Source organism: Pseudorca crassidens, chromosome 18 (genome assembly GCF_039906515.1).
Source record: "Pseudorca crassidens isolate mPseCra1 chromosome 18, mPseCra1.hap1, whole genome shotgun sequence".
Lineage (NCBI taxonomy): Eukaryota > Metazoa > Chordata > Mammalia > Artiodactyla > Delphinidae > Pseudorca > Pseudorca crassidens.
In genome coordinates this window covers 34120395-34141713 of record NC_090313.1, presented here as the reverse complement: position 1 = coordinate 34141713, position 21319 = coordinate 34120395, and the positions used below count along the sequence as shown (strand labels likewise).

Genomic DNA, 21319 nt, shown 5'->3' with positions numbered 1-21319 from the left:
GTGAGGAAATAGTTCAAATCATCCTGGACAGGCAACCAGGGCAATAGTAGAAGGGTGGCAGTGGAAAAGCATTGTAACGAGTCTGCTAGTAAGGTCAAAGAGGAATGGGCAGAAAACTATAGAAACATCAAGGCACGTGCCACTTTTTCAACACACAGTTGATGTAATTTAGCAAACCACCATCAGAATTACAGCTGTCATTGCTAAATACTATTTATAAACTCTATACCTTCTCTCTTAAGTACGAAATGACACCATTTTGTTCCTGAGTTGTGCCATATATCACATATGCAATACTTTGATGAGACACTAAACATTAACAGAAATACTCAAAATATTTAGCTCTTACCAACATGAACTCCTTATCTTAACTGTAGATAGATATCCTGGAACAAGGGTTCCATCACTTTTCCCACATGATATTTACCTGGTTAAAAAACATTATTTCCCACACTTGATTAAAGTGAATAGATGTAAATGAACAAAATGGCGCACCTACCCCACCAGGGAACTTGCAAATCTCAGCAATATGCCAATCTGATAAACAAGTTCTTCATATGGAGTATGAGGATACAAAACAGCAAAGTACTTTTTTTCTGCTGTGAAAAAGAAGTTTAAAAAAAAGATCTAAAGACACCAAAAAGAATGGCAAGCAACTTGGATGGAAGACTGCATCCATGTGAATGATTAAGATGGGATGAGGAAGCTTATTCTAAAGGACAACATGTGAAAGAAAACAGGCACCACCCCAAATTGTCCATGGCTACTTCCCAGTTTAAAACTGGGAAGTGTTGTCACAAACTCTGCCTATAGCAGACTTTATCTACTATACAAATGATGTTTAAATCTCAAATACATTGCCCAGATGAGTGGTTTTCAAGCTTTCAAGAATAACCTATTTATATCTGTTGGGAATGATAACCTCTCAGTAATAGGAGTGGCATCTTGAATATTTTAAAGAAAATTATATTATTACTATTATTTCCAAATAATTTATAATCTTCAAACTTCAATCTAGATTAGAGTCATGGATTAAGTATTATTTGAATAGGAAAATAGAAAATAAAAGTTCTGGAATGAAATTTCTTGGATTCTGTTTCCTCTACTCGCCATGTACTAGCTGTATGCCCTTGGTAAAGTTAATTAACTGCTCTGAGCCTTAGTACCTTTATCTTTCTTTAAAAGCAGGTAGAACCTACCTCTTAGGGTTACTATGGGGAATGAAAGAGATAACATCTAGCAAACAGTAATCACTAATAATCGTAACTGTAATTTTTATTATCAATAGTAATGTTTTAAACTGCATATGAATATACTCAATTCAAATTTGTACACACTTCAAAAATTATAAGTTTTGTGACCTTTCATAATTAATCTGATAAACCATAATAATAATAGAGATAAAGGTAAAATCTCAATCTTATTAAATTATACATATATGAAGAAACACAAAGTGTAACTATTTGTGCTTAAACTACTACAAAAACATGGGATACATTCCAGAATTTGACACCTTATATTATACTTAAGAACTAATGTTAAATATACTTTCATTTTATTTTTTATTTCTACATAAAAATCTAAAACATATATATTTCTATTCATGCTTTAATTTCTTGGTTATAACCAAAATTCCCTAAAACTAAGAATCTCATAAAAGTATTTTAATATAATTCAATAATATGCAAACAAAAATTCTATAAGAAAGTAAATTTTACTTGTAATGAGTGCCTACTATGTGCCAGAAAGTACCTGAGAATTTTAACAAGATAAATGCAAGATAATAGTCTAGAAAAATCACAGGGAGGTAATTTTTAGTCACCAGAAATTAAATTTCTTCAAGTTTTAAAATTAATTGATGAGTTCAAGAAATAACCAGACCGTCTTCTATCAGCAAGCATCTCCACAACTACATTTAAAACTGTTAACAGCAGATCACAAATATTTCAAAACTTTAGATACATAAAGGAAGAATGCAGCAAAAGAAATCCTCCTGGATTTCCCCTCCTCTGGAGAATTTCAGACATGAGATGCTTTTGTAGACAAATGCCAAGGAAAAAATCAATCAGATCCAATTTCAACAACCTACTAAATTTCACAATATAACAAGGGAGAAACTATGTGTGTTACATAATTTACAAAAATGTCAAGACATTGTTATAAATCTACAGACAAAGGCAGAACAAGTAGTATTCTGAGATAGACAACATTATATTATATTGATGAGTTCACAAAATATTTGGCAGACACCAAATTTCATGTTAAGATGCTTGAATGCCTATCCCAAATTTATTTTCAAAACAGGAGACTCCAGAAAATAATCATTTGGGAGGATTTTGAGATGCTTGGTAGAGAATAATTATAAATTATATATTTGGTTAAAAAAAATCCTATGGACTTAACTATAATAGAATGCTCTAGGCAACTTAAAACAAAATCAAAGATTCAATAATACCTGATTTAGCAAAAAGAAAAGGAAGAGAAACCTGATGTAAACTTATTAGAATCTCCCGTTTTTATAGTGAATTGCATAGCGGTTACTGTAGCTATTGGATGTCATACTCCCTGAAATAAAATAAGTTATTTCCTTTGCAGATGCTATGGCTATATTTCATCTTTTCTTGCTTTTCAAAGATTTTGTCATGTTAAATTGTTATTTAAAATGTCTGAAAGTTAATGACAATAAAACTTTAATAAACTTTATATTTATAAAAAGACTAATTTTTCAGAATTCACAAGTTCCTTTTAATAGTTGTGATTTCACTGTTACTTCCTTAGGAAGAGGAGAAGAGTGTGACAGCAAAAACCAAAATAGATTTTTCTTTATGCTTTTGTGCATGGTTCTGGTAAAATAACATAGCTGGGTGAGAACATATAAGATCTAGTCTCTTAGCAACTTTGAAGTATATAATTGTAAACCTTAAACTTTACACAATATGTAGATTATGTCTCAATTTTTTAAAAAGTAATGGGAATTCTAAACAGATAACAACTCTTGAAAAGCACCTTACTATTTCTGAAGTGCTTTCAAATAATTATTATCACATTCTTATCCTCACAACCTTCTTTTAAAATAAATAGAAAAGTTATCTTTACTCTCCCTATTTTACATTTGACAGTATGAAAGTTCCAGCTGACTAATCCAACATCTCCCAGTTAGTAACTGATAGAATCAGAACTTGAAATCAAGTTTCCAGATTGTTCTCATGACCCCAGGTTTTCTATAGATTAGTAAATCTCAAATCTACAGCTATTATCGTAATGAAATACTCCTCTTGGATAGCCATAATAATTTCTTTTTGAAATAACATAATAATATCTTTGTGGGAAACAATTCCCCAAACTTACACTTGTTGATAAAGTTTTCAAAACTTAGTTTTCGTATATGTATTGAGAATTACATTTTCTTGCTAACAAAAGTGAACTAGAAAAGACAAAAACATATTAGTTGACGCAACCCAGTCACAACTGCTTTACTCATCACAGTCATGCCCTTGAGATCTGAAAACATTCATTTCAACATCTGACAGCATATTAACTGTTTCAATATTGTGGACTCCTGTTCAGTTTGCTATGGGCAAGAGACCATGCCTTTACACAAGCCGGTGGATCGATTGGTCTTTGGTAGAATCTTAGTTTAAGACTCTTTAAGGCACTGATTTATGCACAATTGATCTGATCAGCCATGCAGTCAATGTGATTTATTAGCTAAGATGGCCAAAACCCTTTTTTCTCCTTTTTCATGCAGTAGTAATTCACCTCATTAGAGGTGGAATCATTATAGGAAGCTCCTGAGAAAAAAGAAGTTGAACCTGCTGGCCTGACTCGTTATTTTCCCCCAAACTGTGGATCCACCAAACAGTAAAAGCTGGACGCTAAGCCCAGAGCTGCTGTGCACACACACAGAAGCCAGTGCACTCTCACTGTGGCCAGAGATGGATGGAATAGATTAAAGGGTGTTCTAAGCTTCCTCCACTCTGAAACATTTCAGACAACAAACTTGTTCGTTTAGCTTCCTGAGAAACTCATTCATTTAGTTTTTAGCACACGTTTTTTCTTTGTTTAACCACAGTAAGACAAATGACTTGTATTACTTGATAATTATGGTGTTTAACTAAACATAGGACTAACAATGTGTATAACAGGGGTTGGCAACCTACAGTATACATGTGGACGCATGCATGTGCGCATGCGCGCGCGCGCGCGCACACACACACACACACACACACACACACTCCCAATGTTACAGGAGATACGATTCTGAATAGTTCACCTATGGGCAAACTACATATTTGCATTTGCCAAACACATTTTCTATAACATTTGGAGGGAAAGTGTCTATAGATTTTATATGGTATAAGAGCTCCTTTCCTCTCTTAAAGGTTTATCCCCCAGCCAGATCCTTAATCCTAAATTTCTACTGATTATTGATTACCCCCTTAAAAATTATTAACAAATAGTTAAGGGAAGGAACATAGCAAGGTAAGGACAGCCATCCCATGAGATGGTTCTGCTTTAGAACAGAGTATTGACTCAACATTGCCTCTTCTTCCATTCAATCTGCTGCTGAGAGCTCAAAGCTCAGAACCTGAACTCTAGTTGCCTCATCCATGCATTTCCATTTGACTTGGTAGAAATTCCGCACATCACAGTGATTTCAGGGGGTGTGACCTGCTAATAGCTGTCCCCTAATACCTTATTTTTCTCTAAAAGAATAAACGCTTTGCCACTTCTCCACCTGTCCCCCACCCACACTATGAAGGCAATAAATGAATATGCAATACTCTACGACTAAAGATGTGACAACCACACATTAGAATGATTAGGCAGTTGTTGAGGGGTGGTACATTATTTTACATGTGCTATATAAATTGTGAACAGCTTTGATTAAAAATCTAGATTTACTTAAACTCAGTTATGCAATTTCTGTACAGAAGTCTACTATGAGCTATACCTTCGATTTACTCGGACGAATGACTCCTGTAGAATAGGCTGAATGAAGGCACAATTTTTATGCTGAACACCGTTTCAATAAGACAAGCTTTAAAATAAAGCAAAGAACAAGATAACCCAAGAGGGAAGAGATATGGGAACATATGTATATGTATAACTGATTCACTTTGTTATGAAGCAGAAACTAACACACCATTGTAAAGCAATTATACTCCAATAAAGATGCAAAAAAAAAAAAAAGAACAAGGTAAGCTGCAAAATATATGAATGTTTGTATAACTCTCACAGGAGGCACAGCCCCACCTGCCCTTACTACTAAATCAGCAATGTCAACATGCCAACAAGTTTAGCTATTGAACTGGTTAAAAAGAAACATGGTATGCCGTGTATGCGTGAATTTGTGCGTTTGTGTATTTGTAACCATATTCAAAATGAGAAACCTTTACTGAAAGGATCTCAGGTGAAAATTTTGCAATGTAAGAACCATATCAGTAAGAGAAAATATAATTGGGGACTTATGTTATATTCTGGAGTTCTTATTCTCATTGAATATTTGGGGCTAACTTATCTAAACTTTTTCTTTAATCTTTCCTATTAATAGAGATTAGTTGAAAGCACGTGTCTCTTCCTGATTTAGATTTTTGTTGCAAAATTTTGGCTGAATTAAGTATTTTGATAATTACCTGTTTTTTCAGAGAGTTGCAACTCCATGCTCATAATACACTTTTAAATTTACTTTGTAATTTACATTACATTTGGTCCATTGTAATAGTATTAGTAAAATTCTATTGATTTAGATATGTCCAATTTTCCAAATAAAACTTTGCCTAAGTTACCAATGGTTTAAAAGAATATTTTGGTTTCCTTTAGATAACTGTATTTTCTTAGCACCAGTTTTATAAATAGAATAAAACACTCCAGGGAAAATATTGAGCTGTACATAGTGGTGTTCTGGTTGTTGAAATCATTCACTCTTTGGACTTGTGAACCACAAAGCACCCACAGCTCAGCAAATCCCAGAATAGCACATGCCATGTCATGTCTTATTGTTTTAACATAGTCCTCACATTCTACCCTCCCAATATAGCTGGACAGCTCAATATTGATGAGTAGCAACAACTGACATCATAGTCTATGGAATACAGTTCTGCCGTTAAACACATGCTGTTACTATTTAAAGAATACAAATTTATCTTACCTTGGGACTACTTGAGATAAATATTTTAGTTTGAGACCCCAATGTTGTTACAATATTGTCACGTGTAACTTTGTCCTAAAGTGGATATATGGTCCAGTAAAATTCTCAGTGGGCTTCAGCACTGGTTTAAACAGTGAATGTACAATCTCTGCCTAGTTAAACTATACTCTTACATGGTGAGAGTGCCAATGAATATGTTTCATCAGATGTTCCTGGAAGCTGTCTGGCCAATAGGAGGGATTTGAAACTGTTCCCTAATCACCGTTGAAATCACTGATAGTACTGTCTGTCCATACTATGACAGACAAAAGCTGAAATGTATTAAACATAGCAATCCATCATCCTGCAGATGGAAAGCAGGAGCCAGGCGGGTTCAGAGGCAGTGACTACCCGCTGCTTAACAAAGGCTGGAGTCCTGACAGTTCAGTCCCTTCCTACCCCCTCACTACCACCCCTCCATCTAAGATGAATGAGTGTAATCAGTGAGGGAGAAAGCCTGCTGAGGACCTCAAATTCAAACATTGTTACATTTAAAGTGCTGCTTTTTTCCCGCTAATCGGAACTGTTACTGGAAAACTTTTCTCCAAATATAAGGGGATAGGTATTTAAGTAAATGAATAAATGAATAAACTGTAGATTCAAGAAAGCACATCCTTAGAAAATACTGCAACGGTATGCCATGAAGTTTGGATAGCTAGCTTTGAAATAAAGGTTTGATACCAATACAAAGGAAGTTTTTTAAAACTTCACTCAGTTAAGGTTAAGTTTACACTGTTTGAAGCAACTTAATAGTGATGTTCTTTTTGAATGACAAGGGAATTATTATCTTTATATAAGCACCAAATAGAAATGAAATGCTTTTTGCTGAAGTTCAATTCATTTTGCATACTTGCTTCTAATATGGACATATGAGTCACAAAATAGCCAAAGGGAGGGAAAAAACCCTCAACTGCTAACAGCACATTAACACAGTATAGAAACGAAAGACACTTTTCTTTGGATTTCAGCCTTGTCATTTCCAATTTTCTGCTCCTTGGACATGCTTGTATTCAAATTCTGGAACATCTATTCAGCATATCAATCCTAATTAGACAATCTGGGTCTGGAAAGGATGAGAGCTAGGTCATTTGCATAATTTAATCATAAATACTCAGTGATACATATTTCCAAATGCATTTGTACAATTATCTTTTCATCCTTGGGGCAATGGTATTAATATGATTAGGCAATATTTCTGGAAAAAACAGACAAGTATGCACTCTTTTTAACTGCAGCTTAGGGCGATATGAAAAATTAATTAATTTCTGAAGAAAATCAATTTCTCTACGTGACCACATTATACATCGCTAAACCAAGACTCAGAAACCTCTCTCAATCACTACATTTTATCAGGCTCTTCTAAATTCTGATTAGTATGTAAACAATTCAATAGAAAAACTAGTAATATATCAAAAAGCATCTTAAATTTTGAAGCGATCTTTCTGTCTACTTTTCATTTCAGGAATACTACCTTGCTTTACTTTAATGCATTGTTATTTAACCTGTCAATGAGAAGCCTGTGCTTTTGGTGTGAATTCATCTTGAGTGATCTTTTATTAATGTACATTAACCAATTTCAAGGACAATAGGATAAGGTTACTTTTGAAATGCTTTCTCAAGAAATAGATTTATATTTATCTAAAATAACCTTTACACGAGACTGCTTATTATGAAAAAAATTAGATAAACTAAGTTGTCCCAAAGAGTACCATTGTTATACAAAAAACATTGCAATATACTTAGTAGAGATATAAGAACCCAGGTGGCTAATCTGATTTTTTTTAAAAAAGAGATTCAGCTTTGTATGCTGATTAGTACAAAAGAAAAAGTCACATTTGTGAGTTTAAATGTGCTATTCTTTTCTTTTCAATCAAATGAAAAAGTAGAAATGCATGCAAATATTCAATATTCATTTAATTTGCATAAAGGTGCTTGAACAAATTTTTGATTCTAACAAGCTCATTTTTCATGCGTTTTGTCTTTCATCCTAATCTAGCATCTGTCATTCCTTTTTGAAGTTATTATCGGCCCAATTCCCTCTTGGACATGGTTGCTGGGTGACCGGTATCTTAGCACCCACTTTGACAGGAACAGATGTGAATCTGATCAAGAGATTTCCCAAGAGTACCTGAAATCACAAACAACTTTTGTGAAAAACAAACAGCATCCCTGTCATGGGCCCTTATTTAACCCACTCCCCAAAAGCAAGAGCAAAAAAGTTTACTTCAGATCAAATATATACCATTTTAATGTCATTTCCTAAATTAGAAGAAAATAAATAAAAATAAACCATATTTTCACTCTGTTGAATTAGAGGAATCCAATCTAAATATCAAAAGCTCAAAAACCCAGCTTGTTCTGTTTTTGGATAGATAGTTATGGGTAAATATGGATTTATATTTCATGCAAAATTTCACTAGAGTGTCTACCAAAAATAAAGAGGATTTATTATGAGGACAATTTAAATGATAAAGATATTTAAGAGGATGAAATTTAGTTTGGCGTCTAAAGGCTTCCTATATGAGGTACGATGTAGAATTCTGTGCAAAATTAAGGATCGCTCTACTTACAGAGAATTATCTAAAATATAAAAGCTCCACCTCTCCTTTCACACACTTTATAGCAAGATTTTTTTAAGGTGTTTTGGGGTTTTTTTGTTTTGTTTTGTTTTGCAGTTCATTTGGTATACTATCAATCGTTATTAGAAATTGAGCTGCAAAGTGCCACTGGAAGACAAAGGTCATAGAAACTTCATATTATCGCCATTACAAAAGTCAGAATAAGCTGCCTTTCCTAACTAGATTCCTTTTAAGAACAGCATGAAGTTGTGCAGTCACGTGATCTGCCTCCCTCCATTCCTTCCTTCACAGTCAGAATGTGCAGACCAATTGCCATGTCAAATAACCATGAAACTAGTTGGGTCAAACTTTTAAATTAAATGAAATATTTAATCAATGTTGCTATTTTATAAATATGGCAACAGAGTGATCTTAGGAAACATCCAAATGATTGACTTAATTTTCAGCTTCATTCAAATGATGTGTTGAGGCAAGGCAGAAAACTGTTAGCTTACAGTGAAAGTTAAGGAGCTTTCTTTTTTTGTCACAGAACAGCCAATAAAAAATAAGCAACATATGTTTAAAACCCTAAATATTTTCTCCTTGATAATCATGACTTATGATAGTAAGAAAAGTGGTATTCCTTTCACTGGAAATCTCAATGTTTTTCTTCCACACTCCAAGAATTGATTTGTTATAACCATTCTTATTAGGAATTTTTATGTTTAGTTCTTGTAAGGAAATAGCCAATTATCCAAATGATTTTACCAATGTTAAGTGAAAAAGGAAGTGAAAGATCTTTGAAATTCTCTCTAATTTTTATTGGAAAAGGAACTTGCTAACCTCAATTCCAAAATCCAATCATGGAATTATTTTTTGTCATTGCATATACTTGAGTGGGGGATATATATGTATATGTGTTGCTTTACCTTTTATAAAATGTTTCTGTATATATAAGATCAAGAGCAAGTTGTTCTATATGAAAAGGTAGGTTCTAAATCTAATGGTAGTCATTTAATATCACCCATTATAGGCAGAGATATTATAAGCCTACCATTTTATATACATTATCCATTTATATATATATAGATATATGATATAGCATTTTGATATTCCAGAAATTAAGCAAACTATACATACCTAAATACCTCTTTATTTTGTACCTATGATTAATTTTAGTTTTCCAACTTAGCCCCAGTCCACATAACTAAAATAAAAATGGCTTTTACATATAAAATTTGTCAGTGATCTTCATTTGCTATTGCTAGTGGCAAAGGGAGCCTTCTGAAAACTTTCAAGTGATCCAGCTAAAAATACAATAAGAACTTTAACCTCTCAAAATGTGAATCTAAGAAAAATTAAATATACTCATATAAAAATCTGTATTCTGAAATGTTATCATAGGGAATAACTCCCTGAAAAAAAGTTTCTTCCCCTACTTGGGCTGACTCTTCTGTGGAGAGAAATTAATAAAAAAAAGTACAAAATAAATGTTCCCATGTCCAATTAAACACATTTATGTTTAACCTTTTAACATCTAGCATATATATTTGAAAGGTAGATATTTTGTTTTAAAAAGTAGCATCTTAGTCACATGTGAAATCTTGAATAGCTGCCAAATTCTGATGGCACTTTGGCTTAACTGTGAAATGCCATTCATGAATAGTATTTTGTAAATTTCCTAAGAATATATAGTTACTAAATTTGGGAGCTAAACAGGTGTTAACAGAAAGAAAAATCAAATTTGACCCAGAAGGCTCCAATATTAAGGTTTGAATTGGGATCAGTTCATTCCTTTCCCATGGGGTAACTTGTATAAATGTAATTCTATGGTTTCATAAAAGCAGGTCAAGTTTCCATCCCTGGGGGTCTTCTGGCAATTTGAAGCATGGAAGCACTGTTCCTGGCTACAAGTTCAAATCTGCATGTACTGTCAATGGTGTGAAGAAAAAAAAAATCAGTGAAGAGCAGACATATATTCATCTTTGATTATAATATATACTTGTCAGAGGGTTCTTAGAAAATAAGAATAAAGGTGTCAGAGGTCACATGTCATAAAATATTTTGAAACCATTCTCACTAACTTTTAAGTATATATACATACCAGATGATGCAGAAAGGAATGTGAAATATTGTTTTTACTTAGATAACTAAATGCAAAGATGAACTTCTTACCAAATGTCATTTTAAGTTACTATGTCCAAGTGATTTTTTTTTAATCCCTCAAGCTTTAGATGAAGCAGAGTCCTTTAAGCAATCACTGTTTTATAAGCTTCTTCCTGCTTTGCAAAAAAAATGCATGCATGCTTGCACTTTTACCAATGACGTAATGACTTGACATATGCCATGGAATGATTGAGAAAGTAATTGATTTCAATTTAACTGGACCTCTACCAGGTGTTTTCAAAGACAATTACAGTCCACTGCAAGAAGTGGTAATACACATCTCCTTATGTAGACCTGCAGATTAACCCATTGACCTCATTCCTAACTCATCTCATTGATGGCAAAGCTTTTAGAAGAGCAATCTTTTTTTCTTAGATTATGATATTGTTTTCCTATCATTTATCCACTGATTTTAAAGGATATGCTTGCTCCAAAGTGCAAGCAGCAATGAAATAAACCAATAAAAGAAATGGTGCTATGACATCAAGCACTTTAAAGGTTCTTCAGTAATGTACAGATTCTAGTACCTAATAGTTTAATGTCGATTTCATACAATAAAATACTTATCAGTTATAAATATTTTTTGTAGAGAATTAAAAGTATATCTTAGTTATCATAAAAATAAAGGTCTAGGAAAATCAAGATAAGTGTTTAATCACTGTCCTAATAGCCATATAATGTTATATTTATAATTATATTTTAAAACATTTAAATATAAACTACATCTTTCACCCTAAAAGTAATTTTAAATATAGTTTTCTATGGTCATTCACTAAAGTAGAATTGGCTTTTCATGTGTTATTTTATATTAAATGAATTACAGAAAGCAAAATTAAGCTATTTTTATAAGTAACTTGTTGGTCTTCTGGCCCTATGTTCTACATGCCTCTCGTGTGTGTGTGTGTGTACAAACACAAAATATACGTAAAAGCTTTTCTAATAAAGGGATTATAATTACTTAAGCATAAATACATAGACCACAAATGGGCTAAGCTTAACATAAACAAAAATATCCACCACAAAGATCTCTTGAATACTGATAGAAATTTTATACTTGTTGCATACACAAGAACATTCATCCTAGTATAAAATGTGTGAACAGTGATATTACAAAGAAAAGTGCTCCAAATTATTCATTTAAAATCCAGAGGCACTATTAAGCTACAAACTGCCTAACTTAAGACATATATATCATTTCCAAAAATTAAGCTAAAAAAACAGATATTTTAAATATAAAATAAGAATTAATACTGTTGAATATATCAGTCTATTTTAGCAGAGCTGTGATGGGTTCAAAGATTAGTTACAGCTTCAGTGATTTGTTCATATATAAACAAAATGTTTTTAAAATATAAGGCTATGAATAAAACAGCTGACCTACTGCTGCTATTAATACAATTTCTGAATACAATCAGTTTAAGATTTTAACAAAATACTTCATCTGCTTGATATGTGAATGTAATGAAATATTTCTTGATTAATATACTCTAGAGATTGATTATCATTACCTTTACTTAAGAAATGACCATATCCCTTAAACTGAACTAGCAAGTATTTACTGCAAATGATTGTATGTGCTTCTATAAAATAATTCCCTTTTGACTAGTACTCTTTCTTTCCTGATATATTTTCCTTGTCCTTGAAGAAAAGCATTGTTTTTTCCTGTTGTGACTACAGGGGTAATCTAATTATTTAGAAACATTTGATACCATATATAAATTCAAAGATAAGTTACATTGTGACTTTTAATACTTCGTTTACCCCTCCCTTCATTTATTCTAAGGAAAGGAAAACATTCCTCAATTCTTCAATGTTACTAACCAAAAGTAACCAATCTACTTTGTTGCCCATTTCAATATTTGCTTTGAGAAAATCATGCTTGAAAAGCATATCCAATTTTTTGTTAAATATATATACTACCTTCAAAATCCACTGCAAGATTATTATTAATCTACCTATAGTTAAATTACTTTTAGTCTTCAAATCATAGTAAACAATTCCTATTTCTTGCAAGAAACATGTACTATATTCTAGGTAGTGTATTCATCTTAGATAATAACATGTTTTAGATGCTTCAGTTAAACTGTTTTTTTTTTTTAATCACTACTCTCTAAAACTTTTTTTAAAACAGCTGGCTATTCAGTGTGTTGCCATGCTGCAGACTTTTAGACACTACAATATGTTTATAAGCACAAAAATATAAGACAAATTAAATACACAGTGAGTTTTCCAGTTTAGTAAGTTGTCTTTGACAGCTTCCACTCAAGTCACGTACATTTAAACGTGCAAAAGAATCCCAGCTTGATATCCTGGATCAACTCCAAGCTAATATGAATCAGAAAGCAACAGGGCCACACCTTTAACAAAGTTCAGTCATTGGACATTTCTATATCCAATTTAGAAAAACCCACATGCAAATTTTTTTTAAATGAGTGAATTAGAATCCTCCTATCTTATAAGATAAATCCAAATCAGAACACACAAGAAATTTAAAATGCTCCTGGCTCAAGGTCTCTGATTTTGGATCATGTAGTGATTTGCATCATTCTCTATATATGATTATATGGATATTAATACTTATAAAATAAATATGTACATTTAAATTGGACAGGTATCTGTAATAGACCCCCTCTTAAAAGATTCTCAAAAACCTTCCCAAAGTAAATAGGTGCATCAATATAAAATGATCCACCACTTAATCTAATAATAACTAATTACTAGACTGAATATAATAACTAACTACTAGACCAAATATAAATATACTATCCTTGGTGTTCCTGCTTTCCAAAGAAATAATTTGGTAAGCTAACCTCACTATTCTAATTGAGACACTTCTATACTGTGATGTATTCTAAAAAGCAAATATCAGCAATTAAAAGTTATTTAAAGGACAGATACTATAGCAAAAAAAAAAAATACTTTTGATTGGAAATACTTCTGACAAGTTGAGGAGAAGGAAAGTAAAGGAATTTGAGGACAATGTGGGCTCACAGAGCCACTGGTATGCCTGAGATACATGTATCTGTGCAGATCAGAGCCTTTGATAGTCCACTTATCTAAGCCCCATTTGGTGGGCTTTTAAGTCAGGTTTTCTTCATTAAAAAATAAATTATTGAACACAACAAATATAATGGAAAAGAGCCTCCTTAATGCAGTCTCTAAGTCTGAAAATATAAATATAAATGTATTTTTAATGTATTCTTAACTGAATTTTTAGCTGCAGCATTCACACACACACACACACACACACACACACACGACTGACCAATCACAGTGCAGTAACTCAGTAAAGAGAATGGCACATGCTGGCACATGCTAAGGTCATTCTATTCTCATAACAATTCAAACATAAAATGATAAAACTTTATCTTAAATACATGTTAAAATATCCAAATAGTTAATATCAATTTTTTCACATTTTTTGGTCATTTTAAAGGTATATAAATTGATGTGATTTTTTTTTTTCCCCTTGGTGAACAATCTGAAAATGAAATCTTGGAAAGATTAAATTCAGGCAAAGTTGAACTTTTCTAAAGAATCAAGTAACGAAAACCTTAAAACCAAAATGTTTAGTGAAATCTAGAAGACTCACCTGTACCTATTTAAGAAGGCATATTTCAAACTAATTTCTTCAGACAAAGATTCAAAGGGAGACAGCTTACAACCTGTGAGAGTTTCATTTCTTATTATATTTTGCAATACATGTGTTCTATGTTGCTAATACAATGCAATTTAAATGATTATTTTACTTGATTAACAAAGGCAACTGTATGAAACAATTTAGTAAAGTAACTTGGAAAGGTAAAATAATACTAATTGACAGTCAAAGCACAAATTGTTCCTAAAATAACAACTTCTTGGTTGCACATTAAGCACATTAAGCTACAAATGCTACACATTCCAAAAACAAAACAGCAAATGAGAAACAATAAAGCATATTATGTTTTTGTATGCTAGTGAATCACACATGGTAAATCACCAAAGAGAAGAGTGATTTATGCTCAAATCCAGCCTAGACTTTAATCAATATTGGGTGTCACAACTCAGAAGGTTGGGGAAGGTAGTGAGGCAAAGAGAGTGGCTAATATTGGTTTCAATAATTTATATGCAACTTCTGTGAAATGTGGTAGATTAAACAAAAAAAACAGCAGATTTAGACTAAATGAAGTTTAAAAATTCTGCCTTAAATGCAAATACAAAAATTTTATGCAAGAAAACTCTGACAAGAAAAAAATAAGCCTGTCTTGTAGTTTATTATACATAATATTTGAATCATCACAAAATAAAATATTAAATGTGCAAATCAAATTAAGTGTCTCAGGACATTAACCGTGGAGTTCAGAAAGTAAACCATCTTCATCCTCATAACTATGTGCACTATGTGACAATAATGATTATGATATCACTGGAGACTAACTCCAAGGGAAAAAAAAAAAACAGATTTGAAAGATATTATCCAAATAACTTGAGAATTTGTATCTTGCAACATAATGTGATTAAACAAGGTAAATCCGAGGTGAGCATATTCTTAGATTTTATTTATGTATTAGTTATTAAACTGCAATTTACCAACATTTAAAAAGTGTTGCAGAGATAAGTGATGGAACCAAAAAACTTTCACATTTTAGGCCCTACTCTTCTAATTATGCCATATTTTTCTTGAAATGTTATACGACGAGACTTCAGGCTTTACAGGAGCCATTAATAGACTGTAATACAAAAACTTCAAAAGCATAGTCTCTCTTCATTTGAAGTAAGTTTTGAATTTCTCTGTGCTAAGTATCATAATTATCTGTGAGAAGGGAGTCTGTATTGTGTTGAAACTTTCTACATCGAGGCATAAATGCATAAGTCCGTGCCATTGAATAGCATGCAACGGAGGAAATGTTAAATAAATATGCTATTTTTATTTAAAAAATCTTCTGACAAAAAAAGAGCCAAGAATTGGAAAATATTTTATACTTCTTATACTAAAACTGCATTCGTATATTACCACTGGACAAAAAAAGACATGTAGTCTCTCAATTTCCTGTCAATAGATGGTACTGACTTTTAAGACAAAAGAATACTGTTTGTAAATATATGTATATTTATATAAAATGTCTGATAAAACTAACTGGAATCTTTCCAAGTTAAAAACTTCATAAATCTAGGGCTACGTAGGACCCAAATCACAAGCTGGTTTGGAAGATCCTGAGACAAAATCAACTTCTGGCAATGCTCAAAAAAAAAAAAAAAAATTATTTTTGATGACGAAATAGAACAGTCACTTTTTATTACCTGAATTCACAGAAAATTGAATGCTAACCCAAATCTACAAACAAGCAACTGACTCAGAGACTTGACCATGTACATAATTACTTTTCTTTTTTTTGTTGTTGTTTAATGGTTACCAGTTAATTAAGTGACCTCTGTTGCAACAGCCAAGTTCATGCAACTAATGTTTAGTTGAAAAATAATAATTAGAGGAAGGTGATCAAGGTCAGACTTTGTCCTCTGACAACTTTTAAATATATTTCCTTATATTTTCTTTCATGCTTTGAGACCCCTATTTTATTTAGCTTTACTATCAAGGAGGTGACAGTCTCTGTTTCATCTCCTTGTGGTAATGACAGATGGCTTCAACATTTATTCTAGTTTTCATAGATAGCACACTGATGCAATAGCCCCAAGCAAATTAAATCCACTCCGAGGTTTGTTACTAACTTACTGAGCCACTTTGAGCAAGCTTATGAACGCTTCTTTTCCTTAACATCAAAAATTTTGGTTCCTCAGATTCTCTGGTATCTAAATACTCTTAAGAGACATAATTAAATACATGTTCTGTAAAAAGCTGAGAGTGCTAAGATTTAATGTTTCTTGCACACTATGTACATATTATTTTACATAGTTTGCCTTTCTGCACAGTTCCTCTTATCTTTTGCATCAATTATTCCTTTAGATAGTCTCTTAAGTAGCCAGAGGAGAAAGAAACCATAATGAAAGAAATCAATATATATAGATGAATGAAAAAGGATCTTAGTAGTAAGGGCATAAACTGGACTTGAATGAAAAGGGTAATTTTAGTTTTGTAAATTCAAGATAAAAATATTTTAGGTATTGTTTCCAACGCTGAGAAATAAGACAGTAACACTTGTAATTATCACTAAAAAATAATGCATCACAATGCAAACAGTATATTTTGGTGAGAGGGAGTTCAATGTTAAGTTTTCTATTTTCTTAGTCAGTGGCAGAATTAGGAAAACCTAGGCAGATATCTACAACTACACATCTTCTTCAGTATTTGCATGTGTTTAGGTTTGAGAAAGTCTTGTAGTTGATAAAAGATCAAAATGCAATAGTAAATCAACAAACTTACCACATTTAACTTTAACCTGAAATAGAGTTTTGGAATAACACATTTCATTGTAAAGTATTAAAACGAGGTGATTGAAATATAATTAGAGTACTGATGAGATATTTTTGAAGGGATAAACAGTTTTACTGGATTTAACTTATCTTGGCTCTGAAAGTTTTAACTCCAGAGGCTTTGTTAACCTCAGGGAAAAAATACTTTAAAATTATTTCCTAATAACTTTAAGAATATTCTGCAACCATATGGTGAGGACTTCAATTCCAAAACCTGAAAATTCCATATTTTCAGAAATTTCTGGAAAAAAAACACAAAACACCAAGAGAATAATTGTAAGTGGTGTAGCACTACCTGCTTTAAATTGATTATAACATTGCAGTCTCTGAAGGGAGTTTTCTCCACCAATTTTTTTGCGTGTTATGCGAAATGGCCATTAATTATCTAGTACAGTGTGTGCTGTAAGAAACACACAAAGAAGATTCAAGAGAAGAGTGGTTTGGTTACTAAGAAAAACAGCGCTTCACCAATCTACTGGATAGGTAGGCAATTTCACCGCAATCATATCTGAACTGGCTTAAAATTTTGACTAGCATTCTTTATAACAACTCCGCAACAATTTTCTGCCCTGATTCAACTTGTTTTAACAGTAGATTTTTTGCAAATATGTTATCTTCTGAACACCCAAGAACTCCAATTATCTCCGTAAATGACGTTTAGTGATCAAGATTCCCCCTCAATCTTTACTGCCACCTGTCCAGACTCTTGGGCACGCGTGCGCGTACACACACGCGGGCGCTCAGCATTCACCCAAAAATAGTAGAAATAAAGGTTCAAAACCCAGATATACACCCATGGCCCGATGCAAAGAATGGCAAATAAACACGGAAAAGAGTTTCTGGCTAGGTCAGGGTAAGACATTTACTGGGTTGGAATTCGAGTCTTTTTCGTCTTCCAGTCTTCCGGGGGCACTAGCCAGAAGTCTTCTCCCAAGGAAGAAATAGCTAGGGGCTTTTCTACCCCGGTTTCCTTCTGGTCTAGTCCTGCGCCTTTCCTTGCCGCCTCTGTTTCCCTAGCTCTCCTAGGGGAACACACCCAAAAGAAGTAAAACTCCGCTTCTTCTCCCGATCTTTAAACTTATTTGGAAGGTACCGAAGTCGCTGCACACATTTTGCGCGCAGTTCCCACGCGCTCACTTCTAGACTCCAACTTTCCCTACTCGCTTTTACCCGGTATCTCTGAACTTTCCCCTCTGCAGCCAACGATAGGGACAAGACGGAACCGTGAGAGCGGGTGGAATGATCACTTCTACCCCGAAACTGCCAAGTTACCCTACTCCCGCCCCCTCTCGGTAGATCCTCCCCCAGTGAGCGTTCATTAGCATAAAACTGGTCGGGCCTGGCTCCAGGTCCCGTGGCCTCTATAGAGTTCCCGCGCTTTGCCGGGCTGGGGAAGCCATGGCACCGGTATTCAGGTACACAGAGCATCCCGGTGCAAAGCCTGCACCTGCTCATTGCGTGAGCTACTAACCCTTAACAAAAAAAAAAAGAAAGAAAGAAAGAAAGAAAGAAAGAAAAGAAAAGAAAAGGGATAAAAAAGGAAAAGAAAAAAAGAACAGTTTGGAGAGAGAGCGAGAAAGCAAGCTGTGGTCTTCCTTCCCCATCTCTCCGGTTCAGCTTCCAAGAGTCTCAGGCACCCGGTCACCTCCCCCTACGGAAGGGACCCTGACGGTCCCCTCGCGTCTGCCCCGGGGCAAACGTACCCCTTCATCTTCTTTGCACACGCACACGCTCACACGCGGACACACGCACAGATGCGCGCACACACAGGTCCCTCCCCTCCGCGGGCTTGCCCTAGGGGCTTCGGAGCTGAACTCGCTTTGGGTCCCCCGGGATTGCGCCGGCCTCTCGGCCTCTGGGGCCGTCCCCCTCCCGACCTCCAAGTGACCCACTCCCAAGGCTACCTCGCGGGGCCCTCACCCGGAGCGCGTCTTCCCGCTCCTCGAACCCTGCAGAGCAGAGTCACGACCTCCCTCCGCCCCCGGGATGCCGCCTGGCGCCTCCGAGCAGCCAGGCCAGTGCCCCGCGCCTTGCGGTGGAACTCGGGTCCGAGGGAGCGCGCACACGGGCGGCCGCGCTGAGAGGGGTCCCCTGACGCCGGCGCGGCCCAGGAAGGGCGCTGTGGCCCCTGGAAAGGCACCGTCCTCCTCCTTCCCGCCCCCTCTGCCCGGAGGCTTGGGGTTCTCGCGTGCAACAGCGGCTGCGCCTCCGCTCCCGGGCCAGCAAGGGGTGGACCCGGCCGGAAGAGCGCGGTCTGGGCAGGGTGAGGTGCCAACTTCTCCGAGGGTCGGGAGCGGCCGGCGAGCCCCGAGGAAAGAGAGGAGAGGGCCGCGCTCGGCGGAGCGCGCGGCTCGCGGGCGCGCGGAGCGAGCGGCGCCCTGAAGGGAGCGAGGGAAGGGCGAGGAGACCGGTGGGAAGGGACCCCGGGCGGCGGAGGCTGCCCCCCGCTCTTTACCTTGCGTTGGTGCAGTCATTGTAGAGGGTCTCGAAGTCCTTCCTGGAGATGAGTTTGCAGCGGTTCACTCCGGGCTGGATGGCGCCCAGTCCCCTCAGGATGCGAACCTGTTCCACATTGCACACCACGGGCGTGATCTCTAGCCGCTTCAGCTTGGTGTAGACGGTGTGTAAGCCCCCCACCAAGTGCTTCAGGAACAGGTCGAAAGCCTGGGGCAGGCAGATCAGCTCGCAGCCCTCCACCGTGAAGGAAGCCACTTTGGCCCCCCTCAGATCCACCATTTTGCACTCATTATTCTGGGGGGTGTTTTCCACTGGGGACGGGGTCGAGTACACCGGTTTCCCGGGGAGGGGCCCGCAGCTGCTGCTACTGCTGCTGCTGCTGCTGCTGCTGCTACTGCTGCTGCTGCTGCTGCTACTGCTGCTGCTGCCCGCGCTCGCGTTGATGGGGGTGCTGGAGGCGCCGCCGCCGCCGCCGCCGCCGCCGCCACCGCCGCCGCCGCTGGCGGTCGCCAGGCTGGGGTTGGGGTTGCAGTTGCTGCCGCCGCCGCCTCCGTTGCCCGCGCTGCCGCCGCCGCCTCCGCTGCCGCCGCCGGTGGAGGTGACTGTGGCCGCCGCCGCCGCCGCCGCCGCCGAAGCGATGGGCTCCGGCCGGAACAGAGTTGGCCCTGAGGACGCCGGGGGCCCGATGGACGGAGCCGGAGACGAGGTCGCTGAGGAGGTGGAGGTGGTGGTGCCGGAGGAGGAAGCAGACGTGGAGATCGGGGGCTGAGTGGGGACCAGCTGGGTCGGAGGGATCAAAGCCGCCGGCACTGCCATGGTCACATATAAGGGGAAACAGAAGGAGAAGCGAGGGAAAAAGTTGCCACACACCCCGGGTAGGGCAAGGGGAAAAAGGGGGCGGGGGGGAGAAGGAGCTAGGGGGCCACAACAACAACTCTGAGAGAGAACGACAAGGAGAAAGGGAGAGAAGGGGGGAAAAAGGAGGTGAGGGTAAGAAAGAGCGAGCGCAGGAGGGGCGAGCGCGAGAGGCGCTCTAGAGAGAAACGCACAAAAGTGTCCCGCAAGTCGAAATGCGAGTCCTCTCCGGGGGCTGGGATCGGGGGCTGGTTTGGAGGTGGGGGCGGGGAGGGTCGGCTGTTGTTGTGTGGGTCCCGCTCTAGCACAAAGTTAAGGATGAAGGTGAAAAGGAGGAGGTTTGAAGGACTTGGGTTCTCCCTGGCAAGTACATTGATCAAAGATTGAGCGGGGAATGACAGAGAGAAAATGAGCTGAAAAGTGCAGGCTGCCGGCTGGACGAGTTGTTGTTGTCACACGGTGCAGAGGGGAGGAGCTCCGGAAACTTGAAATACCCTTTGAAGCCGCAAAAACCTCACTCACTAGTATTAACCCAAATTATCCAACCAGGAACTCGGAGCAGAGACTCCGAGAGCGCGAGACCCAGGGAAAGCGAGGGAGCGAGAAAAGGAGGAGGGGAGGGGGAGGATAAGTAAGAAACTATGGGAGGGACGGAGAGGAAAAGCCCGGACACAGAAGTGGCGAT

General features: G+C 36.8%; 1 protein-coding gene across 1 annotated transcript in view; it reads right to left on the bottom strand.

Annotated features, from left to right (window-relative positions):
* Nucleotides 1-21079, bottom strand: part of DACH1 (dachshund family transcription factor 1) — a 413540-nt gene extending 392461 nt beyond the window's left edge. The window contains exon 1 of the mRNA XM_067712948.1: nucleotides 19778-21079. Within this exon, the coding sequence (XP_067569049.1) occupies nucleotides 19778-20595 (818 nt within the window). The 5' untranslated portion in view covers nucleotides 20596-21079. The remainder of the gene's footprint in view (nucleotides 1-19777) is intronic.
* Between the last annotated feature and the right edge of the window lie 240 nt (nucleotides 21080-21319).